Source organism: Convolutriloba macropyga, chromosome 15 (genome assembly GCF_964194025.1).
Source record: "Convolutriloba macropyga chromosome 15, txConMacr16.3, whole genome shotgun sequence".
NCBI classification, from domain to species: domain Eukaryota; kingdom Metazoa; phylum Xenacoelomorpha; order Acoela; family Convolutidae; genus Convolutriloba; species Convolutriloba macropyga.
In genome coordinates, this window is record NC_134482.1 from 17661199 (window position 1) to 17689188 (window position 27990).

At 39.6% G+C, this 27990-nt stretch overlaps 1 protein-coding gene across 1 annotated transcript; it reads left to right on the plus strand.

Moving 5' to 3' along the window:
- Window positions 1–263: 263 nt before the first annotated feature.
- Window positions 264–27990, plus strand: LOC142353888 (uncharacterized). The gene is made up of 7 exons (XM_075406117.1): window positions 264–391; window positions 11519–11595; window positions 11986–12050; window positions 12860–13033; window positions 13291–13423; window positions 13902–13927; window positions 27880–27990. Exons 2-5 carry the CDS (start codon window positions 11553–11555, stop codon window positions 13339–13341), a joined length of 333 nt encoding a protein of 110 aa, XP_075262232.1. The 5' UTR covers window positions 264–391; window positions 11519–11552; the 3' UTR covers window positions 13342–13423; window positions 13902–13927; window positions 27880–27990.

Here is a 27990-nt window from a genome sequence, read left to right on the forward strand (position 1 = left end):
GACAAAGGACTCTGAGAAGCAAAATTTGATGCATAATAATGAGGTTAAAGAGGATGACTTTGATGAAAGTCATGGTGTTCCACAAGGTATAGAAGAAGGTGTTCCGCAAGGTTTGCAACACGGTGAACCGCAAGGAGAACCATATATTGCTCATCTGATGACTGATTTAGAGGTCGAAGGTGAAATGAAAGGTCAAACTGACATACAAGATCTCAACGTCAAAATTAAACAGCGGAAAGTTGAGCAAATCAATGAGGTTGAAAGTGCGCAAGAAAACAAAAGAGCTTCGGAAGAGGAAATTTTTCACACAGATGGGATGGCTGTAGGTCCCGATGTGCAGATTGATTTGGATGACGTCATAACTAGCGAATCAAACGTATTCATTAACCAGGTTAGATAATCCACAAACCAACCCTACCCAACCCGCCACTCCAAGCCACCCATCCCGCTTCTTCTACCCAATAATTCGTAACAATTTTTAAATTTTAGCAAACTTCCGTAAAAATAAATAGTAAACTCTCCAAATGTGATTATAATGCAACTTCATAGATTCGAAATTTTAGTTCATTGTGTTTGTATTTAGATATTTTAATCCCCAAAAAATATTTATAAAAACTCAATAATCAGACTACCGGAATGTTAATTCATATAAGCACTCTATATCATAACGCTGAGACAACTGTATTCAAAACGTACAATCTATTTTGTCCAACTATACTCGCTTTACATCAAATCATAAACATTATATCGAAACTTTACGGCATCTGTTTCGTAGCATCATCACGGCGATTAGCATCGTTTACTTACAGGCAAATCTAGCTTGATCTTTTTTAGCAGGTATTTGTCTGAGTTGATTTTCGGCTCAGATCGGTCACCAATACGTTTTCGAAACATAAAAATATTAAGCCTAAAAGGGGCGCACTCGATTCAGTATATTAGTAGGCTCGACGAAAAAAATGTTAAACGAAGTTTTTCGGAGCTTTCTACGTATATTAGAAGAGAATTTGTGTGCATTTAAATGGTTAAGAAATATGACGTATTAGATTGCTCATTTCTCGCTCTATTCAAATAGCGTTGCTCATTTACTCGGTAACATCCTCCGGCCCGGAAGAAGATGCTGGGAAAACTGGTACAAGTTTTACAAGCGGACGGACGAGTGAACTGGTCGACGTACGTAAAACGGCGGAGCGCGCGACGCTATCGTAGCCGTAACGGAGTTCCACAATCCGAGCGGTTGGGTAGTAACCCCTAGGGTTGGTTTCCTCAACTATCCAAACCAAGTCACCGGTCTTAAGGTGTTGCTCGGCAGGTGTCTGCCACGTAGAGCGTCGGTTCAGCGTCGGTACGTACTCTCTGATCCAACGGGACCAGATCGCATTAGCGTACGACTGCGCACGGGCGTAACGTTTACGATGGTCAAACTCATTATTGCCGACAACAGACGGAATACCGGTAGAGTATTCTCCTAAAAGAAAGTGGTTGGGCGTTAAAGCGTTCAAATCGCACGGATCAGCTCAGCGCTTACGGGTGTTAAAGTACGCGAATTGAGAGCATTCTCCACGAGGCAAAAGGTAGTATGTAGTACCTCATCCGTGAGTCGACGCGTGCCAAGAATAGTATACAACACGCGCTTGAAACTGCGTACCATTCTCTCCCAGATGCCACCTTGATGTGGTGCGCTGGGTGGATTGAACCTCCACTTTAAACCTTTGTGAGCGAGCTCAGCTGCAATGTTGACAACGTTCCACTTTTCAATACTTTCTCGGAGTTCTTTCTCCGCTCCAATAAAGTTAGTGCCATTGTCTGACCAAATCATGGCAGGTGTACCCCTACGTGACACAAACCGCTCCACTCCCATAACACAAGAGCTGGTGTCCATGGATGTAACTATCTCGACATGGACAGCGCGAGTAGTGAGACAGGTGAAGAGGAAGCCCCACCTTTTCTCAGTAGTACGGCGGACAGTAACATAGAATGGCCCCAAGTAGTCAACGCCAGTGTTCGTGAAGGGAGGAGACTGGTAAGCAAGTCTCTCCTTAGGTAAGTCAGACATGATTGGTTGCATAGTTACAGCTTTGAATTTTCGGCATCTCAGGCAGTGTGCTTTGATGGAACGCAAGGATGATCTTAGTTTCAGTATTGTGTAGTGTTCCTGCACAATTGATCTTAGGTATTCAACGCCTTGATGATAAGGCTTTACGTGCGTGTGTTCAAGGAATAGTTTTACGAACGGATGACGTGCATCTAAGATGGTTGAATACTTTACATTAAACCCAACTTCAATTAAGCGCTTGATGCGGCCCGAGGAACGTAATTGCCCATTTCGACTAATAAACGGTGAATGTGGAGCAATTCGGCTACTCCGTTTAACGAATTTATTGTCAAGAAGATCTTTTCTTTCGGCTTCAAAAGAATCTCCTTGCACCAAGTACTGTAGATGACGCTCGGCTTTGTCAAGCTCAGTAGGGTCAGTAATGCTACCATCGGGTTACGGTAGCCGGCATGTTTCGGCAAAAGCTGGAAAACGTATGTGGCAATGCGCAAGTACATTTGATAAGAACTAAACTTATCAAATGGGAATAACGACGGAACGGGAGTTATCTGTTTTTTAACAGATGTAGCGAGAGAAACAGTGTCTTCTATGATGACTGCTTGGTTGACGCCAAGTTTCATGTTATTAATGAAGCCTTCGTTCGGTACGAAAGGGAAACTTGAGTTAATTAAGAGATGTGGACCATTGACCCAACTGCTTAGTTGCAAAACCTCAGCGGACATTCCACGCGTGCCAGCGTCAGCTGGATTATCCTTAGTTGCATCGTGGTTCCATTGGTCAACGCTGGTATACTCCAAAATTTCGCAAACACGGTTTGCAACAAAGATTGGTTGCTTTTCATTTGAGTTAATCCATTGGATAACGGTCGTGCTGTCTGTCCACATGAATACTTGGTTAACAGATACAGTAATTGCTTGCATAATCTCCCTTTTCAATCGAGCGGCAAGTAGAGCTGCCTGCAACTCCAGTTTTGGGACAGTCATTACTTTCATTGGCGCCACGCGCGCTTTTCCCAAAACAAGCTCTGTTTTTACCTTGCCCGTAGGAGTTGTTACTCGGGCTCGAAGAAATGCGACGGCACTAAAAATATCCTGGGAACTGTCACCGAACATGTGCAATTCTACATTATCAAAGGGTCCTTTAAAGTAACTTCGGGGAATTTTGATGTTTTCAAGCTTTGGTAAGTCCGCACTCCAAACCAAAAATCTTTGAACCATGTCCTGTGGGAGCTTGTCATCTCATTGTTGTCATGTGACACGCTTTTAGGAGCAGTGGCGCACCGACGGTAAACGGTGCGACAAGACCAATGGGGTCAAAGACTTTCGAGACAAGATTTAGGACCAAGCGTTGCGTGAGGGACTTGATGATAGCGCAGCTTGTACACCGACTCTCAACTATGGTGTCGTTAGTGTGATCCCACTTTAACCCTAGCACATGCGATGAATCCTCCTGACATGAAACAATAACCTTGGGCTCAGTAGATTGAGAGGAACCATCAATTCGGACAGCCAGATTTGGTACATTGCTTACGAACTTTGTAAGCTTGAACCCACCGAGATGGAGAAGATATACCAATTCCTTCGATCTATTGATGGCTTTCTCTGGAGACTCCACTGAGTCAAGATAATCGTCCATGTAGAAGTTTTCAAGGACGGCTTTTGCAGCTTCGGGGTAAAACTTGGCATTGTCTCTCGCAGTGCGTTGTAATGCATAGTTGGCGCATGTGGGCGAGTCTTTAGCCCCGAATATATGGCGCGTATATTGATACACTACAACGTTAGTTGTGGGGTCCTCCCGCCACAGAAAACGAAGTGATGGTTGATCTGATGGTAACACGCCAACTTGTAGAAACATTCCCTCGATGTCGGCGGAGACGGCATATGGATGTTGTCGGAAGCGAAGAAGTACGTAAATAAGATTTTGTAGCAGATCAGGGCCAGTGAGCAAAGAATTACTCAGTGAGGCACCATGAAATTTTGCTGCCCCATTGAGCACCCTACGCACCTTACCCGGTTTGTTCGGGTTTAAAACCGGATGGTGGGGTAGGTACCACTCTTTATCGGACCGGTTCTCAACCTTGTGAGCGTCCGGAACCTCAATTACATACCCCTTATTTAGGTCTTCCTTGATGGTACTAGTATACTTCTCTCTAAGGTCTTCGTCCTTGGCCAATCGTTTTTCGAGAGACTTTAGTTGCACAAGGGAGGAGAAGTAATTATTTGGGAGCTTGGTGTTGTCTGCTGCCCACAGCATTCCGACATCGTATCTCAGGCCATTGTGTATGGTGGTACTCTCAAGGATCTCGTGAGCCCTTGCGTCTGCTGCAGATCTGGAGTCGACCTGCTGGTTTGCCCCCGAAAGATTCAATGTCGTACCATGACTTTACTTGATTTGCTAACTCATTGTCATGTTCGATATTCAATTTAAAGCACGTTGAGGTTAAACAGGAACTTGATGGTAACGGACCGCTTAAGACCCAACCTATGGGTAAGCGTACGGCAACGGGTGAACGCTTCTCATCGGCAGAGAAGTATTCCAACGAGCGGATGGCGTGATAGACATCTTGTCTGAGTATCATCTCAATGGCTTTATAGGAATATGTCACGGGATCAAGAACTGCTAAGTGTGGGTAAGTCTCCTGCAGGGCTTGTACGTTAATTATATCTAAGCCGACGTTCAGATTCTCCTTAGAGAAAGGGTTGATGGTAAATGGCTCGAAATCTTGATGTTCTCTTGGTTTAACAGTAACTTCAACAATCCTAGTGTCAACTATTTCTTCGGTATTAATACCCTTGACTGTTAGCTTTAGTGCTTTACCGTACAAACCGAGTCTATCTGCGAGACTACCGGCCACCCAAGAGTTACTGCAGGCAGTATCACACAAAACTAAAGCCCTGGTATCTAAACCGGACGAATTGACCAACTGCAATTTCGTTACCTGAAGGAGCCCCTTTACATCAGTAACAGATGACATTGTTGTGGTCCTATTAGACGGCTGTTGACTAGTAGTTGCTTTACTTTGAACTGTGTTGCCAGAAGACTGGATAGTATTGGGATTTGTTGACTGTTTTGTTGGGAAAACCCTATCTGCTCCATGCAATAGTGTGTTATGCGAACTATTGCACCCCTCTGCTCGGCACCTTCTAGCTTGAGGACACTGGCGGAATGTGTGCTTATCACGTAAACACGAAAAGCAAAGTTTATTATCCGCCACCAACTTAGCTCTCTGGATTGGAGTCTTTTCCTTGAAAACTCGACACTCCCATAGCCGGTGGTTACCTTTGCATACAATGCATCGACAGAAAGTGTTTGTGGAAGCAGATGGCATTTGCTTCTTTATTTCCCTTTGTTGCTAATTTGATGCAAAAACTTTTGAAGCTGTTTTGGTCTTGGTTACTGAAGTGCTGTTATCTTCAGGCCTTGCCTTGGTTGCGCTTTGTTTCATAAGATCGTGGGCCTCAGCCTTTTCTTTAAGCCAGTCGTTAAATTCAAGGAGAGTAGGCTTAACCCAGTGCTTCTTAACCGTAAAGAGCGACCATGACTCTTTCATGTTTGGTGGTAACTTTTGTACTGCTTGGTTAAGTAGGGAAGCGCTCTTCAAGTCAGCATCATATGATAGTGACTTGAAAACACCGACGAGGCTGGATATTGCTGCAGAATAGTTTATGATGTTATCACTATTGTGCATTTTAAGAGGCGGAAAGTTGCTTAGTTTATCCAAGTGTGCACTTACGACTGCCTGTGGCTGGCCAAATTTACGTTCTAAAGTCCTTAGTGCATCCTTGTACATTAAACCACAGTAAGCAAATTCGGCGATTGCAATCTTTGCTTTACCGGTGACCAGTGTTTTAAGGTACGTCAATTTAACGTCATCAGTGAGCGACTGCGAGTCAATCGCGCTTTTGAATTGACCATACCACTCATGCCACTTTAATGGGTCGCCATTAAACTCAGCAAGTTTCCACTCAGGCAAAGGGTCGTTTTTCTTACTTGTTATCGCATCAGCCAGTTCCCTAAACAATGACGCATTGTCTGGTATCGGAGGAGCAGGTGCAGACACCTGCGGACCACTCCATCTCAACTGAGTGCGCCCAACATAAGGGTATGTTGGCAGAAAAACCGGATTGGCCAGACCACGTACAATATTACTTGTAGTTGCAATCGGGTTTTCCTGATGTGTGCCGGATGGTGATTGCATATCAATCAAAAGGGGTGAATTCGAATATATTTGTTGTGGCATATTAGTAACTGATGGTGCGATGTGTGCCTGTACATTTGGAGCAACATTATTTACGGTAGTAATGTCTTAGTTGACTAATGACGGTCTGTGCTGCGAAAAACGCCAATGACTCATATTTGGCACAAAACTTTGGCCGAGAGGGATATTGGGCATGTTTGGGAAAGGAGGAGCAACAGAACGTACAACTTTGTGTACTCGGTTATTACTATTCTGAAAATTGTTGTTGACGAGAGGCTGGTTAATCAAAGGGGCGTGTGGGATGGGAGCAGTGAGGTTAGGTGCGAAGACTGGGTTCGGAATGGGAAGGTCATTAGGATGAGCGGGTTCGGTGTTGTGCTGTTGAGTGTTTGGACTTGGTGGGGCGCTTGGGTGCAAGGGAACGTTTATTGCGGGGGCTGGATGATTTGTTGTCGGAAAAGGAGGAAGAGTGGCGTTTGGTGCTCGGTGGACACAATTAATTTGTTGTTGGGAGCACATTCGCTGGGCCAAATTATTCTTCGGCAGACTTGATGTTTCAAGTCCCCTTGATTGTGCGTGTGTAAAAAACTCGGATGCATTATTTTGATTTTCTTGTGGTCCGAACGTCTGTGGTGGAATGGGCTGTTGAGTGGGCGGTGAAGAAGCCCCTGGGGCGTGTACAGAAGGTGGCTGACTATCCGCGGTTCCTTGGTTAGTTATGGTTGGAAGCACCACGCCTTGCTGGCCTGTTTGATCCATTTGCGCCCTTAGGTGCGCCTGGTACAACGCCTGTGTGTTAGCAGCAGCCAAAAAGTTTTCAGGTGGAGTATAATAAGGATCGAGTTGCTGTAAGGTCTCATTGCTTAAAATGTAATTGCCTCGACAATTTTTTGGAATAGAATGCCTTGACATTTCAGTGTTCTGATCTTCCACTGTTTTGCCGTTGTTGTGGCTAGGACATTCTGGAGGGTCAATCATAACATCTGGTTCACTAGTTTTCTCATTGTTTAAACTTAAAGCAAGTGAGGTGTTGATCCAGTCCTGGACAGCCTTTTCACTTCTTATTAAGCTTCTAGCACTTGCAGTTGTCTCAGATTGGCTACCTTTAGAAACGGCGTCCAGCAATTCAAATTCTTGCAGAGTTGCCTCTGCCAACCGTTTTCTGTTGTTTTCCTCCAGTTCTTCTATTTCCATTTGATTTTTCTGTTTAGCAAGACGAATGGCTGCCTCATTCTGTTTTTCAATTTCTTGGCGCTTCATTTTAGCGATTACAAAATCATGTTTACACTGACTAGATGTTTTTGATGAAGTCATAAGTGAGGGAAGTCTAGAACGAATGGAAGCCCTTGGTTCCTGGAACTCACTCACTTTATCATCAGCAGAATTGATGTTTCTTGTTGAAGCGAGTATCTTGTCGTTCTTAGTTGTCATTGCCTCCAAGTAAGACTCTAATGAAGGAACAAGTGCACTTGGATCCTCCGTTTTCCCAGCAAATGCAATCAGGTCCTCATTTTTGTCTACAACAGTCATAAATGCTTCGTTGCACTTTGTTACTAGGCGTTCAACTTTCACTCGCCTACTTTGACTATTTATACAATGAAGAATATCTTCATGTATAGCATGCAATTCAGCTTCACGCTTTGACCTGGCAGCGTACAACTTTTTGACTTTTTGATCAAGACTATTAGACATCACGATGTTATTATTTCCAAGTACCAGTAAAACTACCACAGCACACGGTTATCTATTATATGCACACTCCAAACAAATCAAATCCACGCAAAACAAACCCAACGCAAAAGACACTAGACACAGCACACTGTAGACAGTCTGTAAAACAAACAACCCAAAGAGCAAAGAAGGTCGTCGAGCACACTGTGCCCGACAAAAACAGAAGTGGAGCGCTGAACGCTATGCGTTCAACGCGGAGGGAGGCAAAGGACACACTGGAAGTCGAGCGAGCAACGCGCGACGAAACGGAGACGTTACGGACGGAAAGTCGAGCGAGCAACGCGCGACGTGACGGAAACGGAACAGACGAGAGGTCGAGCGAGCAATGCGCGACAGAACGGAAACGGGACGTGCGGGAAAACAAACGAAACGGGACGGCGGGAAAGAGCGGGCGGGAAATGAGTTCGGAGAGAACTATGTTAGCAGACCACAGCAAAAACTCAAGCAAACAACCTAGCCGTAACTCCAGAACAAACTTAAGTCACACCCTAGGAAGAAGGAAAGAAGCTACTGCAAGACAATCTAATATAGTTCATAATGGGTCTATAACGACAAATTTAACGACAAATTATTTTACGGCAATGTAGTAGTACACTAAAAGGATGAAAAGGTCGAGAAATTTACTAGCCGTAACTCCAGAATAAACTTAAGTCACATCCTATCAAAATCCAAACCGTAACAAACAATCAGCATACTAACGTTATTAAACAAACTACAGCAAAATTTAATAAATTACAATAGTGTGTTTGTAGACTAAGATAGTTGGAAAAGTAGCGAAACAATCCAGCCGTAACTCGAGAATAAACTTAAGTCACACCCTAGAAGGCAACAGGACCAAACCAAATAGCAATCGTACAGGTACACACAAACATACAGCAGCAAAATCAATATACTACAACAGAAGGGCTAGTAAATTAGTAGAGTTGAAAAGTCAAAAGACAACCCAGCCGTAACTCGAGAATAAACTTAAGTCACACCCTAGAAAGCTATAAGACCTAAACAACAAACCAGCATACTAGCGTACTCAACATATTACAGCAAAAACAACAACATACTTCATCACATATAACATACTACATCGAAATCCGGAAAAGTAGCGGAAGAAAACGAAAAGCGGAGTTTTGGGAGAGCGAAGATTTTGAAAAACGGTACACGGAGAATTCAAAAGGTCGAAACGGTACATAAACGAGCAACAAGGGAAAATTATAGTGATTCCATGGCTCTTTTTTCGGAGCCTATAACATACTACATCGAAGGAAAAAATTAGGCGGAGAAAAACAACTCTGAATGAAAGAAAAACGGAATGATTGGAAACGAAAACGAAAAACAAAATTTTTGGGAGAGCGACGTTGCTGAAAAATGAACGGAAATTGCGAATAGTGAAGTTAAGGAACGAAAACGAAGCGGACGGTACGGTACGAAAACGAGATACGAAGATAATAAGAAGACAATTTTTTTTTTTGAGCCGGAGGTTGTGAGTTTATATCTCACACCATTATCTCTCCAATTTTTCAAATTTTGGTCAATTTTTGCAAATTCTTGATTACGGAACGGTAATCCAGTAAACTGGGCGGTTTTAAGCTTGGAAGTACGATTTATCAATATTCGCTGTTGATTTTCTAAATTTTTTGATTTGCCTCAAAATTGACCAAAGATTTTCAAAATTGAACAATATAGCATTATGTGCTCACTTTTTTTCTCATATCTGAGGTCAATTTTTTGCTATGTTGCCATAATGGTCCAATTTGTCTGAATTTCCCAACTTTCGACCAAAAAATTTTCAAAATAGATGTTTTTTTTCTTAAAAAGTTTCTCAGTTCCCTTCTCCAAAAAGGATTGTATTTCGCTGAGACTTGTCAAGATAGTACTACTTGCTTTTTTTTACAATCTGGCGGAAAAAGATTTGTGATATTTTAAGTCTAAGTATATATAAGGGTTTCTCAGCTCCCTTTTCTAAAAAAATATTCTATTTCGCTGAGACTTGTCAAGATAGTACTAATTGCTTTTCTTTACGATCTGACGGAAAAAGATATGTGAATTTCAGAAGCTTTGCTCTAACTCCTAGCCTCAGGGTTTTCAAACTCAAAAAATTATGAGGGGTAGGTTATCGGCAACCGGGGAAAATTATCCGAAAAAAAAGGAGTATGAGTCAATTTAAGAGGGGTTAGCTAGATTTGCCGGTTTTTGATCAATTTACAACAATCAGAAATTTTGTTCTATTGGATGAGTCTTACAGTTTTGTTTGTGCCGCTAGTTGCAGTAAACCATCTCTTCTAAGTAGCAACAGCGAAGAACTGTACATGTAAACGTGTCATCCAATGTCCAATCTGGGGCATCAAATAGGGTAGGACTGTTAGCACTGCAACTGAAGTGTGAACACATCATTATAGTCCAGATGAAGGCGCCCTTGCACATGTTATGTCTGAATTTCTGCCATTCGGCCTTACCCTTGTCCAATCTGCGGAGTGTAATTTGTGGATGATTGTAAGAATAAACGAGGAATAGTGAAAATGTGCTCAGAGAGAATTTCGGCGTAAGAACCTATCTAAGGCAATCTATAAAGTAAAACGAATAATGGGTTAAGTAGTAGTCAAGTTTCTCCAGCTATAACCAAAGAAAAGTGATGGGGCATAAAGGATTTGGCATTGCTTTAGTAGACTTGCTTTTTGATTGTTCACGTATCGGAATCTGACAATGCAGACTGGCAACCCGTTTTAAGTTAATACGAGTTGGGGTTTTCATTCACAACGGTGGTTCGAAAGCGGAGCGGTACCGAAAATATAGCGGCACCTGAAATGTAGGTTCCCGGGTCGCGGCACCAAAAATGTAGCTGTATAAAAACTCAATAATCAGACTACCGGAATGTTAATTCATATAAGCACTCTATATCATAACGCTGAGACAACTGTATTCAAAACGTACAATCTATTTTGTCCAACTATACTCGCTTTACATCAAGGCATAAACATTATATCGAAAATTTACGGCATCTGTTTCGTAGCATCATCACGGCGATAAGCATCGTTTACTTACAGGCAAATCTAGCTTGATCTTTTTTAGCAGGTATTTGTCTGAGTTGATTTTCGGCTCAGATCGGTCACCAATACGTTTTCGAAACATAAAAATATTAAGCCTAAAAGGGGCGCACTCGATTCAGTATATTAGTAGGCTCGACGAAAATAATGTTAAACGAACTTTTTCGGAGCTTTCTACGTATATTAGAAGAGAATTTGTGTGCATTTAAATGGTTAAGAAATATGACGTATTAGATTGCTCATTTCTCACTCTATTCAAATAGCGTTGCTCATTTACTCGGTAACAATATTTTTTCAAAAAAGCTACAGGGGAGCTTTGATTTTAGTTATAAAAATTAAACAATATACTCAGCGAAACCATTCGATGAAACCATGCTGGTTAAATCGGGAATCTTAAAACGTTCTGGGTACCAAATCATGAGATCTAAAAATTTCCGCCAATGTTGCTAAGATTTCCGGAAATTGCTTCACTCGGAAAACAGTTTAAAAATTTTATTATAGGAACGTCAACAAGATATTGTGGAAGGTGATCAAGATGAGGAGAATCAAAGTCCACGATTGTCATACCGTGAGATCAGGTTTGTTTCCAATTTCCAAGAGAAAAGTGTTGAGCATTTGAATTTTAGACTAAAATGTCATTTTTAGCCTTGTTTTTAATAGAATAGAAAGCTTACCACGCGGTTTAAACAATAAAAATCTAAAGACGGAACAAAAATTTTGGATCTTTTCCGTTTGTGCCCCCCCCCCCCCCCCCCCAATATTTTATGCCCCCCCTCAGTTACAGAGCACGTGTCACTAAACAGTAAATCAGTATGTAAAAATATCGCACGTGCGCCTGGGGGGAGGGGGGTGCAAATAATATGCACTCACTAAGCTGGGGGGGACACAAACGGAAAAGATCCAAAATTTTAACTGCTCGATGTTAATAACAATCGTGTGGTAATATTCATTAACATTTTATGTTTCAGATTTTCTCCAAGAAATACAACTTGGGTCAAAGGGTACGGAATGGAGCATCACTCTACTAGTGCAGGTAAATAACATATAAACAACAAATTGAACAACTGTGTATTTGTAAACCGGCTAAACTATACGCACTCATGTCACAAAGATCCCGCAAATTTTAGCCACCGTCTGGTCTACTAATTTGATGTTAATTTGGAATTGTTGTTGAATGTTAAGTGGGTGCAACTCGAAACAGCTTTGTTACACGAGGATACTCAATAAAAGGCTGAGAAGAATGAAAATTGAAAAAAGACGAAAATGAAAGAGGTTTTTGTGAATTGAAATGTTACACGAATTAAATGCTAAGCTACGTTAGTGGAAATTTTTCAAAATCAGCTTGAGATATTTTTCCGACAATATTTCTTGTCATCATCATTATTCAGAACAAGATCATTGCAAATTTTGTTAATGATGTTGTTGTAGCTGTCGCACAGAGCTGCAATTCGCAGGTAAATTTGGCGGGATACCGGCGCTTATTGCCGTTTTTAACTGGTACCCTAGCTGTATTTGTATCATTATAATAATAGCTATATTTTGTTAATGACCAGAATTTAGCTCGTTAATCATCAGACGTTAGGCAGACTTTGACTTAAAAGTTCGTTCATGTAGGTAGACTTTATATGGTGATCGTCCATGAAATCAAAACCGCACTTTACCCCCTCCCCCTGTGCGTTTTTAATGGTTTGATCATTCACGCGCACGTCAACCTGGGACACGTGCTTATTACTTTTTTGTGTCGTGGTAACAAAAAAAGTTAGGTTTGAACTAAATTGAGCTTGTTTTTCTTTTACCAAAGTGTTACAAAATGAATGCAGAAATGTCTCCTCGTCTTTCCAGACTATCAATCATTCGCCCACACAGCAGCAGGAGTTGCCCAGCAGCAGGCAGGCTTCCCCTCTCCCCCTCCATCGGGTAGAACTAATGGGCTTCTATCCCCAAAGAGGGCAAAATCAGCATCAGCAGCGGGAAGATTGTACAGGGCAAAGCAGATATCACCATCCGTCAAATCAGGTTAGAATTTTATTTTAAAATCTAATCTAGAGTTGAATTCGCTACACCCCCCCCCCCCACATGTCAACTAATTTCGGTCAAAAACTGAGCATATTTTTCAGCAAAACTCTTACATAAAATCAACACTTCGAAAACTTGAAACAGTTGAAAATGCACAGTTTTCATAGCATTTTATACATAACTTTGAACACCATTTTAAATTTTTATCTCATTAATGGTATCTGCTGATTGTCCGCAAATGAAGAGCCCTGTTTTAGGTTCCAGATGGCTGGCGGGAGGGAGGAACGTTTACAAACCAGTGGAGATAACTGAGAGCTATTTGATCCCCGGATGGGTCCAGAGTATGGAACCCAGGGCTAAGAGGGCCTACATGCGACGCATGATCAACAAGTTAGTACCTGAAATGTACCTCTTTTACTCTTTTATAATTTTTGATAAATTTTATAATTCGACTGAACAACAAAAAAAATCATAATTAAAATCCGCAGCTGCTAAAACGAATTCATCGCTAAAAAAAGCGGGTGCTCTTTTGTGTTGACAAATAATTATTTCCACCGCTATTCAAACGCAAATTTTAATTTATTTCTCCTTAAACACTGGAACTGATCTGATTAAATGCGAAGACGTTAGTTATTTCATTGTACTTTGTAAAAGTACTTATGGTACTTTACGTAAAAGAAGCTTCGCGTACTTTGTAAAAGTTATTTTGTAAAATTCTTAGGACAAAACAATAAAAAGTTATTCAAAAACACATCAATCAAATGAGATTTCTGATTCATCAATCAAATATCACAAAACACTTGAAAAAAGTGAGATATCTTATTTCTATATCAGCATATGGATTAACTAGTGTCTCTTTCTGTTTCAGATACAGTGAAGGTGCACAATTTCCAAGTGAGTTCCAAAAATATTGTTCCATATTCTTCAAGTTTCTTAATTGTAATCGTATTTTAAACTTCATTTGTCTAACAAAAGTCAGAAAATTTTTGAATATACAAATTTGGATTTGAGACTAGAATGAAATGGATTGAAATTAAGACTAAATTAAAATTGAAATCTATATTGGAAATAGAGTCTAAATTAAAATTGAAACTTTAATTTGAAAATGAGACTAAATTAAAATTGAAACCTAAAGTTGAAATAGAGTCTAAATTAAAAATGAAACTCTAATTTGAGACAAGGAGGCCCTGTAAAGTGCGTTCGCACATTAAGTCCCAACCCCGCTCATTCAAATTTTTGGCATAAATGTCTAAAAATTGAACAACCGATAAAATTTCAATTTTTTTTTCGAGTAATTTTCAAAAGCAATGTACAAACAAAAAGATCGCTTTCAAAACTAATGACGCAGTGGAGTACAAAAAGTTGCATTAGATTGATGAGATCAGCCAGTATTAGGAAGGCAAGTCAAGACGAACAACAAAATCAAACAAAAACAACAAACATTAATTACATCCAAAATTTATGTCGTTTTTCTTTAAAAAATTTATTAACAAGGCCAAAATAGCGCCAGATAAAGCAGAAAGAAAAACAAATTAAACTGTACTTCACTAGAAAAGATACGGGACCACTCCATAATAAGGCTTGGAATCAATTACACAAAAACGAACAAAAAGAAAAAAGGAAAAAATTTGGCTTAAACTTAAAAAGAAAAATATTTTCAGAGTAAGGAAAACCATTAGATAGCAATTGAAAACATCCATTATCTTTATGGTTACATACGTTTTTAAAGGAGGGCACTAAGACTTGTAGTTATTCCTTTTTTTTAGGTTACAAAAAGAACGACAAATCGAGACAACAAACAAAAATTCAATTAACACTTGCGAGAAAACGCTTCCGAAGACGTAAAGTCGAATTTTGCCACTGAAAATATGTTCAAAAGAGCCTTCAAACGCCTATAATGTGGATTTGGTATGTGACTTCTCTTTAGTGAGAATAGGTAAAAAGTAAACAAAAACGGGGTAAAAAGGCAGAATTCAGCTATACTTTTGTAATTTTTATAAAACATTTATTTCAATGTCATGAAAGCCATTTGATTGCAATTGAAATCATCCAACAAGTTTTTGATTACACACAATTGTTCAGGACGGGCATTTATACTGGCATTATTCAGTTTTGGATGCAACTACAAAAAGAACAACAAATAGAGACAAGGAACAAAAAACAAAAAAAAGAATTGCGAAAAAACGCTTCCAAAGCTGTAAACCGAAGTTGTAAACCCCATCGAAATACGTTCAACTGATTTGTTCTTGAATTCCAATAATGCAGTTGATAAGAGGTAACCAGTAGTCAAAAACACAATAAAGGCGCAAAAAAAAAGAAAAACATTTTTTTTTGAAAAGAATTTTTTTCGGACATGAAAGCCAGTAGATATAAATTGAATTGATGAAATAGGTTTGTCCTTTCGTCCAAATGAAGAACTTGAGATTTGTATTTATTGCCAATTTGATTAACCTCTACAAAAAGAACATCAAATAGACAATTTAAAAGTACTTTCCTCTTTTTTGCCAAAAACCCGTATTGTAAGCAGTAAATTCATTACGAATTCTGTCGAAAAATTAAATTTTCTACACTTGCACCTTCCCCTAAAAACACCAATGTCGCATGGAACCTCTAATTAAGGACACTATGTAATATATACAAAGAAGACTTAAATGCGAAGTTAAAAATGTTTTTTATTTTTGTAATTAATTGTTTTCTAAGTCAGGAAGTCATCACCTATCTACTCAAATTAAAAAATTAGCCCATTTTTCCTTTCATAGAAAACCAATGAAACCTGTAATTATCCAGCAAATATCATACAACTAAAGTAACAAAATAAAAACGACAGTTAAAAACAAATGTAAACATTCAATTATTATCTTCGAGAAAGGGGTATCGATGCCGCTAAAACCATCCTCTATGCCTTTAAGGTCTTTTCTCCGTTCAATTGTGCATTTAACGCCGATAGGGTAATATGTGAACTGACAGTAATGTGATACTGTGACAAAATGAGGGAAAAAATTGTAAAAAACGGGCCAATGCCTAAAAATCGAAAAAAAATGCCAAAACTGGTTGTAACAAAGACAGAAAACCATAACTTATCACATAATACCGCAAAATAGCATAAATTTAAGTTCAGTGGAAAAAAATGAAGAAGAAACATTCTTTCTTTGCTGACACTAGGCAACAAGTTGACCAAATTGAAGGAAAAGTTGTGGCAAATTTCAATATGCCATTTTTATTAAAAAAAAAAAAAGTTTTAAAAACTCAAAACAACCATCACTTGTCCACTAAAGAAACAAGATGGAGTAATTTGGAAATGCTTAGGAAACCAACTAAACCTATCAACAGTGAGCTTTAATTTGAGTTGTTCTCTTCTTTAATTCAAATAAAAAAATGATTTTTTTAAAAATAGACCGACTGATTACAATCCGATTTATCTTTCGATTGTAACAGTCCAAGATTTTACAAAAACCAGCTTTGCAATTGCTGTTTGTCCATTGAGAAAACTCAATTGTTTCGAATGTAATAGATCTTGATAATTTGTTAGTTAAAAGATCAAAAATAAGTGCTGCGTTTTTGATTATCAAAGAGTAGCAAACAACGGCAAAATTTTAATTCTAGACTACTCTCATTAGAAGTGGAATCAGAACTGGTTATTTTTTCAGATTAACATGGATTTGTTAGTTGTTTTTGGTGTGTAATTTCAGAAAAATTAATCAAAGTGGACTAAAGTATCTTACTTCGTGCAATTTTTGTTGAATAATGCTGAATTTTGAAATTTTTAGCGAAAATTTTAGCCAAAAATTTTAATGAAAACAATCAACAAATTTTTTTTGGATCTCAAAATAAAATCAACAGTGTTATTCTTAACAATTTGTACATATTTTGCTGAAACTGACGAAACTTTAGGCAAAAATTCCTGAAAAGGTGAACAAAAATCAGTCTAATATTCACAAATAGGTGTAATATTCACAAAATTTTAAACCAGGATAACTCAAGTTAGAAAACGAAATTCATAAAAATCTTTTTAATTTCATATTCTACGCTGGACGAGTTTTTTGAAGACAGCACTAACAACTCTCTACGATGAATATATCGATCGGCCAAAATTGACTGAACAAAAAAACCCATTTGAGTATATAGTTCCTCCCCCCCCCCCCCCCCACTAAAAGTGGGGGTCGCAGCAATTAGGACTAAATTAAAATTGTAAGCTAAAATGAAGTTGAGACTATGCAAAAAAACATAGATAATCATACAAAATGACAAAGTTTGCTTAACAAAAATTACAAAATTAATAATGGTTGAAATCAGAGTTCAGTCCATGTCAGCGTTATTTCGCTACGAGTTAAAAGAATGTTGGTTGCTCTTTATTATGCAGCATTTGGTTGAATCGATTCTGTTCATTATGCTCAGTTCAATTGGTAATTGAAACCATTTATTTGAGTGGGGGAAAATCACCTAATATACAACCAAATGTATAAAACGAACAAAATTAATTGTACGCACAGATTTTTAAATAAATGAGGACTAGAACACATCCTCAAAGTTAATCAAAAACCTTCTTTGCTCTTTCCTTTATTCTTGTGATCTGAAAAATTATTGTTTTTACAGTTCTGTCGAAGCATTAAAAAACAACAAAAACTAAGAAAATTTACATTTATTCTTGTAGAGTTTCAGCATTTTAATTAAATTTTACTGCTTCCGATCCAGATAGCCGATCGGATCCAGATAGCTAGCCTTCCGATCCATATATATATATATATATATATATATATATATATATATATATATATATATATAAAACGACATGATCAGAATTTGTTTTAACAAACTTAGAAATGAATTTTAGCTATACATTTGTTAATCCACGGACAAAATCTTGAAGAGATTGCTAAATTCCTGGCCCCTCCAGGTTTTCTTTAAATGTGAGAGACGGCCGTTTTATCAGATTTCCATCACCAAATTCAGATTTTGAAAAACAGAAATAACAGTTTCGGGACATGTTTGTCAAACTATCTGTCAGAAATCTGTAATGTAAGCAATAGTCAATTTTTGTTTACTCGAGCAAACAAGTTAATCTCGCACCCAAAATTTTTTGGTGTTGTCGAAATAGAGGATCTCAAACCAAAATTTTATGAACAGATACAATAGCACAGCTGTGTCAAAACTTGTGCTGAAAGCAGAGAGTACTAAATAGCTTATTGCAAGAAATATATCGGACATTGTATGGCTTTTAATGTTGCGGAAATGGTGCTGGGGGCAAATACTAAAGGAAATTGATATTGTGAAACATGGAAAAAAGTTACAATTCCACAAGATATTGAAATTTTCTAAAGGAAATTTTACTAATACAGTCTTTCAATGTTTAGCAAAAAAATGACTTTTTATTGTTCGAGCACAATAAATTTCTAAAAATCAGGATATCGTCTTGGTAACGAAAACTACAGCTTCCATCAAAAATGATTATATGCAGGATTACTGAAGATTTATATGATTGTTTAAGTCCTGGGGTCTTTTTGTAATGCGATTTTTTGCTCAAGCAATTTTTTGTCTAAATATTGCGGCTGAGCTTAATAACTCAGTAACCAAATTGAATAGCGCTTCAAGGTCATTTCAAGCGGTTCAATTTAGAATAGCACGACAAGCGAAATTTAATGCTACATTCTATCGAAGCCATTTGGATTTGTTCATTTTCTTCAACATTTATAGTTAGCAACTATTATTAGTACGCAATCGTCACTCATGAAATCAAACTATAACTCAAACTCGAACTACCTCAACAAACAGCAAAACAATACTACGACTTAACAGTATTGCATCAGATTCTTTGCGATTGGATTGCGAATCAACCTGTTATTGATACAGAATATTCGACAAAACTTCTACATGGTTAACAAACTTCCCATGACATCAAATTTACACTGAAAAAGTGACGTTATGGGAAAGTGTTCACATTCTGTCGACATTATTATCTACAACCAATCAACAGTTGAATTTGACATGCAAATCCACGTGACTAGCAGCATAAAAGGAGCTTGAAAAACTACCAAAAATCAGGAAAATTGCAATTTTTGTTATATTAAACTGACATACAGTGCGTATTGAAGCACACTTTCTTGACCGGTAAATTACTTGTTATCGTGTCTTGTTTCTGTAGATCATATTAGCGATTGTAGTTTTAACTTTACTTTGACTTGTGAAAAGAAATTTAACTTTGATATTCTCAAAACTTTCTTTCTGAGGAACAAAGTTCCTAAGTAAGAGAAACTTTGTGCAAAGCATAAAGTCAGTTTCTTTTACTGGCTTTAACGAAGCCTAGCATAGTTCACAAATTGCATTATTGAGCAATTGAGTGCGCTGAAAAGCACAAAGTGCGAATTTGGCTACATTTGTTTACTTTGATTAGAGTGCGAATTTGGTCACAGTTGTTAACTTTGACTATCGGGAAAAGAAAAGGTCGCCCAGAACATTAAAACATTGCAAAATAGAAACTGTTTATCCTAACCAGTCGCTAGGACAGTTACCTAGAGCTGCACATAAGGGTTTTTGCATTTAACCAAAACTCAAACAAAATTTAAATATTTGAAACAAGTTTGTTATTCAGCAAAGCCGAACAATTAGTTATTTGATATTATTGAGCAACAAGTAATGCAACGGTAATCTACAGTATAGCGGATAATACAGTTCACAAAAGTTAACTGCAAAAACACAATATCCGGACAGATTTGAAACCGCTGAAACGAACTGGGCAGTGTAAAGTGGAAGGCAAACTGCTGTCCAATCTGATGAAGAGAGTGCCGAAGGCACCCCTTAAAGAGAATCAAACAAATCAACACCAACAGGCCAGCGAGGCGAACAGAAGAGTGCAATTCAAAAAAGAAATTGAAGTGCGAACCCTGCTCAAAGGAAACCAAAAAAGCAAAAGCGAACAGCAACCAGGCAAGTCAAGCACAACCAGCAGAGAGGAGCTTCAATCAACAACTCAGAGGTACGATAAGAAGCTTCAAGAGTTAGTGGAAGAAGTTGACACTGAAAGAAGTCTTGGCTACAAAATAATTGAAGATTCAGATCGACCCAACAAATTAAAGGTCCTCTATCAACAGACTGTCCACCTCCTGGAGGAAGAAATACCCAAGCAACTGCAGCGTCAAAACAAGCTTGTGCCCTAACAAGCAAATTTCGTTGAAGAACATCTGAAAGAAGCAAGGAAGTGCAAAGCAAGTTTGGACTATCATTGGCTTTCATATATAAGCAAAGGCACGCAACCAGAAATGAATGCGGAGCAAAGCAACGCAACCCAAGCCGTGAATGACAGCGAGAGCCACAACAACTACCCAACGGACGGCCAAGTTGCTCAAACAGTGCAAAATGGAGCAACAGCAAGTGGCCAAGAAACGGAGAATGTTTCGGAAACATCGTCAGCAAAACAAAGGCGAGAGGAAAGGATGAAGAAATTTGATATCAAGATGCGACTGGAACAAGCACGGTTTAAGCGGAGGGGGCTAGAGCTGGAAATGCAAATGAAGGAACTGGAAACCAAGCATCAACTGCTGGAGGAAGAGCGTGAGCTAGAGCGCAAAGTGAAGAGAAGAGCCTTAGAGAACTAAGATGCTCGTTCCCAATCAACTGGTGCTCGAGACAAATCACCCTTCAACTGGACCACAAAGAAGAGAGATGTTTCAGACTCCAGCAGGATCGACAACCTTCTAACACCAGAACTATCAACAGCTCGCTTCGAAGCCACCCCTGAATTGAACAGGTATAGTCACTTCTCACGATATCGCACTTCACGAGACCGATCCTCAAGTGTTGAAGACCGAGACGTTTCCCCCCGAGCTGGTCTACTACGATACAACAGTGGGTACACAGGTAGTAGTAGCCTACAAAAGCTGAAGTTGAACAACTTTGATGGAAACCCTATCGAATGGCCGGAGTGGTCTAGTAAGTTCATTGCTACAGTGGATCAACGACCAATACCAGACTCAGAGAAAATGAGCCATCTGAAGACTCTGGTGATAGGCGAGGCAAGGTCAGCAATCTCTGGAATGGGCTATTCTTTACAGTTCTATGGTGCTGCATGGAGCATTCTGGAGAGGAAACTTGGAAGGCCTCATGTGATCTTTGATGCACAACTGGACAGCCTTCGCAAAGCAAGTCAGGTGAAACCACACAACTCAACAAGTCTGATCAGTTTCTCAGTTACTGTTTCGAACTTTGTGATTGTGCTCAAAGAGTACAAGTAGATCGGTGATCTGCAATCAAGCTCGACATTGTATATGGCAGTAGATAAACTACCCCAAGTTCTCAAAGAGAAGTGGTGACTCTATGTTGATGATAAAGATGAAGATTGGCCTGATCTGATCATGTTTGAAAAATGGCTATCAAGGATAGCATTCGTGCACGAAGGGTTTTCAGCTTTCAAGGGAGAGCGAAGAGAAGAAGACCGAAGAAGCACAAATAGAGACAACCGTTTCTCGAAAACGTCGAACTTCAGTGCAAGTTCCAACGTGAAAGAAACGAAGCAAACGAAAAGTGATCACTGTCCGCTAGCTGATGGCACTCATAAAAAATGGAACTGTCCATTATTCAGGAACATGAGTGTGAATGATCGGTACGCAGCAGTGAGAAAGCAACGCTTATGTTACGGATGTCTAGGCAAAAGACATGCAATCAAAGATTGTTAAGTCAATGCGTGCGGCATCAATGGATGCATCAAGAAGCACAACCGATTGCTACACTCAGAAAACCAAATGGACGAGGGCAATCATGCAGTCAACGTAAGCGCAGCAACAATCAACTAGAGTCACGAAGTTACTAGTTTTCTTCAAATAGGTCCAGTCTCAATACACAGCGGTGGCAACAGGTTGAACACATATGCTTTCCTCGATAGTGGATCAACGGTTTCATTCATCGATCAAAGTGTGCAAGAGAAGTTACGGGCACAAGCCCAAGGAACCGATGTGACGCTCAACATAGCTGGCGTACACGGAACGAAGGATCTGAAGACAGAAAGAGTTCCTCTCAAAATAAAGGGAATACATTCAAAGGTGCATTCAATCGAAGCGTTTGCACACTCGTCAATCTCCTTGGGAAACACAAACTACAACTACAACAAGCTGAAGCAAAGCTTCAATCACTTGATTGTTTTACCCAACAAAAGCTTCAGCTTGATGGAAAATGGCATCTTCCTTGGTCAAGATGCTTATGAGCTACAACGCCCATTGGACTATAAGATAGGAACACGAAGTGAACCTTTCGCCGTTCTAACAGAGCTAGGATGGGTAGTCAGTGGACCCATGACGGGAAAAAGAAGACAAAATGTTTGTCATTTCGCCTTCACTGAAGATGTGAAAGTGGCAGAGAATATTCAAACCTGGTGGGACATAGAAACCTATGCTTCCAAAATCAACGTCGTCAGTCAGTCAAAGAAGGAACTGCAGGCACAGAAGATGCTAGAGAGTACGACGAAGTTCACAAGCGAGCGGTACGAAATGGGAATGCTGTGGAGTGAACCAGAGCCAAACCTACCGAACAACTACAGCTCAGCCCTGGGTCAGCTTTACTCACTGGAGCGAAGTTTCCAAAGGGACCCAAACTTGAAGAGTTTGTACCAACAGTCAATAGATACAGATGTAGAAAAAGGATTCGTAAAGATATTGGACGAGTCCGAAGTGAAAAGCACCTTCGAGAAAGAATGGTATTTGCTACACCATCCAGTGCTAAACCCGAACAAGCCTGGCAAAGTAAGTCGTGTTTGCAATGCCGCATCAAAGTACAAAGACAAATGCCTAAATGATAAGCTACTAGCAGGACCTGATCTGCTACATGGGTTGATTGAAACAATCTTAAGATTCCGTGAAGGACCAATAGCCCTGACAGCTGACATCGAATCGATGTTTCTACAAGTGCAAGTTCCCGAACAGGACAAAAGTTGCTTGAGGTTCTTATGGCGTCCTAGAACAAACGAACCTGTTTAGATATACGAATATCAGCGTCACCTATTTTTAGCTAAGAGTTCTCCAACTTGTGCAAACTACGCTCTCAAGCGAGTGGGACTGGACAACGAAGAAGAGTATCCAATAACAACAAAGGCAATACAAAACAACTTCTACATGGACGATTTCATCAAATCGGTAGAAACCCCTGAAGATGCAATTCAAGTCTTCAATCAACTACAACCTCTTCTCTCACAGCATGGCTTTGAACTGAAGAAGTGGATAAGCAACAACTATGCAGTTGCTGAAGCAATTCGGGAAGACTTGAAATCAATTAACAACACGAAGCAAGTCGAAGTGGAACCCAATACGGAGGGATCCTCGGTACTAGGACTACAATGGACTGTTCCTGACGATAGTGTTCAAGTCGGCAGGGGTACGAACAAGGAAGTTGAAGCACTTATAACCCAGAGGAAGATTCTGTCACTGGTATCTTCAGTATTCGACCCGATCGGATTGTTTGCTCCGTTCAGTGTTCATATGAGACGACTTCTGAAAAGCATGTGGACTAAGAATGGACAACATTGAGACAACAAAGTGGAGCCTAGTGAAGAAGAAGAATTCCTGAAATGGAAAGAACAACCTCCAATAGTGGCTGAAACAAGCACCGATAGAAGGTACTTCACCAGAGAGAAGGATAAAACCGAACTTCATGTGTTTGCTGACGCATCTGAAGACACGACGTGTGCAGTGGCCTATCTACGTTCACAACCAAAGTAATACTCAGCTGACTTAGCATTTGTCATCGGAAAATGCAGAGTGGCACCGATGAGGCATCTTTCAATACAGCGATTGGAACTACAAGCGGCAGTCATGGCAGTGAGGTTGAAGGAACAGATAGTCAAGGAACTTCATGTGTTTGCTGACGCATCTGAAGACACGATGTGTGCAGTGGCCTATCTACGTTCACAACCAAAGTAATACTCAGCTGACTTAGCATTTGTCATCGGAAAATGCAGAGTGGCACCGATGAGGCATCTTTCAATACAGCGATTGGAACTACAAGCGGCAGTCATGGCAGTGAGGTTGAAGGAACAGATAGTCAAGGAACACGAATTGAAAATAAGAAGTTGTAGTTTTTGGTCAGACTCAACTACAGTATTGCAATGGATCCACAGCTCCCATCGCAAGCAACAAGTGTTTGTGGCCAACCGAGTGGCTGAGATACTAGATACAACTGATGTTTCACAGTGGAAACATTTGAGCGGTATCAACAACTCAGCAGACATTGGCACCAGAGCAATCAACGTTGAGGAACTCAAGAGAAAAGAGTGGCTCACTGGGCCGGCCTGGTTGACGCGACCAAAAAGTGAGTGGCCAGAACAAGTTAACCTAATCTTTGCATCCGATGAAGAGAATATACCCTCATCAGTCTTCATGGTACAGGCTGAAGAAAAGAAAGCTGTTATTCAGTGGGAACTATTCAGTAACTTTAACAGATTAGTGAATACAATGGCATACGTACAGCGAGCATCGCGGAAACACAAACCAGCAACATTCATAGCCAGCATCGAAGAAAGAGAAAAAGCAAAAGCATGAATCGTCAAGTTACTACAGCAAGAACAGTTTGGTGAAGAGATGAAAACTCTCAAAGCTGAAAAGGAAATTCCAAAAGGCAGCAAAATCCTACAATTCTCACCCTTCATAGATAGAGAAGGACTTATTCGAGCCAAAGGCAGAACAGGCAAAAGTCAATTGGACTTCAATGCAAAGCATCCAATTTTGCTACATTGGAAACGTCATGCGGTTGAATTATTCTTGCGAAACGAGCACAAGGGCAATCAACACGAAGGCACTGAGCATGTAAGAAACATTGTTTAGCAGAAGATGTGGATATTAGGCATACGAAACGCCTTAAGATCAATCAAGAACAAGTGCGTCACCTGCAGAAAAGGCAGAGCACAAACGATAGCACCAGTCATGGCAGATCTAACCGAAGAGCGGTTAGATGCTTCAACAGCCTTTACAATTATTGGAGTTGACTACTTTGGCCCTTTCATGGTGAAGATTGGGCGAAGAAATGAAAAGCGATGGTGTTGTCTTTTTACATGACTAACTATGAGAGTGATGCATATAGAAGTGGTACCTAAGTTGAACACAGACAGTTGTCTCAATGCAATAATGAGATTTACTGCGCGAAGAGGCAAACCAAGTACAATCATCAGTGACAACGGGACAAACTTTGTTGGAGCTAAAAGAGAGTTTGCAGAGTATGTTGCAGCATGGAACAAAGAAGGGATCGAAGAACATCTAATTCAGCGAGGAATCAGATGGAAGTTCAATCCACCAGCAGCACCCCATTTTTGGAGGAGTATGGGAGCGGTTGGTGAGAAGTTGCAAGAAAGCAATGTATGCACTTTTGGGGAACAGATCAGTCACCGAGGACGTTCTTTCAACAACGATGTGTATTGTTGAGCAGACGTTGAACGCGAGACCTTTGACTCCAGTCAGTTCGGATGTTAATGACTTAGAAGCTTTGAACCCCAATCACTTCTTGCTTGGCAACAGGAACGTTTGCTTACCCTACCTACCATGCGCAGAGGAATTTGTTAATCATCGAAAACTATTTCGACAAACTCAAGCCTATGCAAATCTCATATGGGACAGATTTCGGAAAAAATATCTGCCAACTCTGAATAATTGACAAAAATGGCGATCTACGGCGAACGAAACCCTCAAAGAAGGCGATCTCGTTTGGTTGATCGGAGACAGTGATAAGCGTGGACATTACAATCTAGGTCGAGTTACGGAGACCATCGATGGGTCTGACGGTGTGATTCGATCAGCGATAGTTCGAACGAACGACGGAGCTTACAAGAGACCAGTAGTGAAGCTCGCCCCAGTACTACCTGGAAAAGATGTTTTCGCGATGGAAAACAGGGCCGGCGATATTGCGGCTGGGCTTAATAACTGAGTAACTAAATTGAATAGCGCTTCAAGGTCATTTCAAGCAGTTCAATTTAGAATAGCGCGACATGCGAAATTTAATGCTACACTCTATCGAAGGCATTTGGATTTGTTCATTTTCTTCAACATTTATAATTAGCAACTATTATTAGTACGCAACCGTCACTCATGAAGTCAAACTATAACTCAAACTCGAACTACCTCAACAAACAGCAAAACAATACTACGACTTAACAGTATTGCATCAGATTCTTTGCGATTGGATTGCGAATCAACCTGTTATTCATACAGAATACTCGACAAAACTTCTACATGGTTAACAAACTTCCCATGACATCCAATTTACACTGAAAAAGTGACGTTATAGAAAAGTGTTCACATTCTGTCGACATTATTATCTACAACCAATCATTAGTTGAATTTGGAGCTTGAAAAACTACCAAAAATCAGGAAATTTGCAATTTTGGTTATATTAAACTGACATACAGTGCGTATTGAAGCACAATTTCTTGAGCGGTAAATTACTTGTTATTGTGTCTTGTTTCTGTAGATCATATTAGTGATTGTACAGTTTTAACTTTACTTTGACTTGTGAAAAGAGATTTAACTTTGATATTCTCAAAACTTTCTTTCTGAGGAACAAAGTTCCTAAGAGAAACTTTGTGCAAAGCATAAAGTCAGTTTCTTTTACTGGCTTTAACGAAGCCTAACATAGTTCACAAATTGCGTTATTGAGCAATTGAGTGCGCTGAAAAGCACAAAATGCGAATTTGGTCACATTTGTTTACTTTGACTGAAGTGCGAATTTGGTCACAGTTGTTAATTTTGACTATCGGGAAAAGATCGCCCAGAACATTAAAACATTGCGAAATAGAAATTGTTTATCCTAAGCAGTCGCTAGGACAGTTACCTAGAGCTGCACATAAGGGTTTTGCATTTTCGAATCATAATTTGAGTTATTAACCAAAATTCAAACAAAATTTAATTGTTTGAAACAAGTTTGTTATTCAGCTAAGCTGAACAATTAGTTATTTGAAATTATTGAGCAACAAGTAATGCAACGGTAATCTACAGTATAGCGGATTATACAGTTCACAAAAGTTAACTGCAGAAACACAATATCCGGACAGATTTGAAACCCCTGAAACGAACGGGGCGGTGTGAAGTTTTCCTTGACTCTGATAGGAGAGCAGCCGTTACACTAAACATTTTGTCTTTTCGTCCTTTAAAACGGGATAAACAAATAGCGCTTGCAGGGCATTAAGTGTTCTCTCCCGAAGCTCTTACGTCTCACTTGCCCTCAATCTCATCCCTCCCCACCTGTGCGCCTTCCACCCTACGCCCTTTCAGTTAGGCTAAAGCTAATCTCCCTAAACCGTAGCTAGCTACTGACGAAAAAGTGGCTTCAGAGCATTCTGACCCCATGTTAGTTGGTTATGTTCTAAAAAACCGAACCATCAAAATCGAAGTACTGGATTGTGTTTTGAAGTTTTGTGCATTATACTGCAAAGGAATTTAAGATGGGAGTTCATGATTTGTGTATGAAACGTATATTTTGATTTGTAACAGCTGTCTGGAGAATTTTTTGTCTATTTTTACCTGGAGCTGAACCTTTCTGTGATCAATCCAGGTCTGGTCAGGTGTCTTTCAAAACTTGAACATCGAAGTCGGATTTAATCGAAAGTAGGAAAAAAAGTAGGTCTTTTGTATTTTTTTGGGAATTCAGTTCTAAAATACTGAGATTCATTTTAGCAGACAATATGAACTGAATCGTATTCAATTTTCAAACATAAGAAATTGCCGGTTTCCGTTGATTTTGCTTCGCCAAAACCTATCAAAGCCTTTACGTCGATTTGAGCGGACTTTGTAGACTTTAAAAGACTGAAAGTTGCTTTTCCTAAAGATTTAGTGCAAAGAGAGAAAAAAGTTTGTTTATCATGTTTGTTTGTTTGTTTTTCCCAGAGTCATCAACATCAGGTGGTCCGAGAGGAGTGTCAATTAGGGCTATGAGTACCCAGATGAAGAGTGTGTGTGACAATTGTTCCTCAACTTCAAGGAAACAACTTATGGACA

Bases quoted from the DNA above. Each gene is read 5' to 3' on its own strand.
- LOC142353888 (XM_075406117.1), top strand. From the start codon at position 11,553: ATGAGGAGAATCAAAGTCCACGATTGTCATACCGTGAGATCAG. The intron at 11,596-11,985 runs GTTTGTTTCCAA...TTTATGTTTCAG, and splicing joins TTGTCATACCGTGAGATCAG to ATTTTCTCCAAGAAATACAA. The intron at 12,051-12,859 runs GTAAATAACATA...TCGTCTTTCCAG, and splicing joins GCATCACTCTACTAGTGCAG to ACTATCAATCATTCGCCCAC.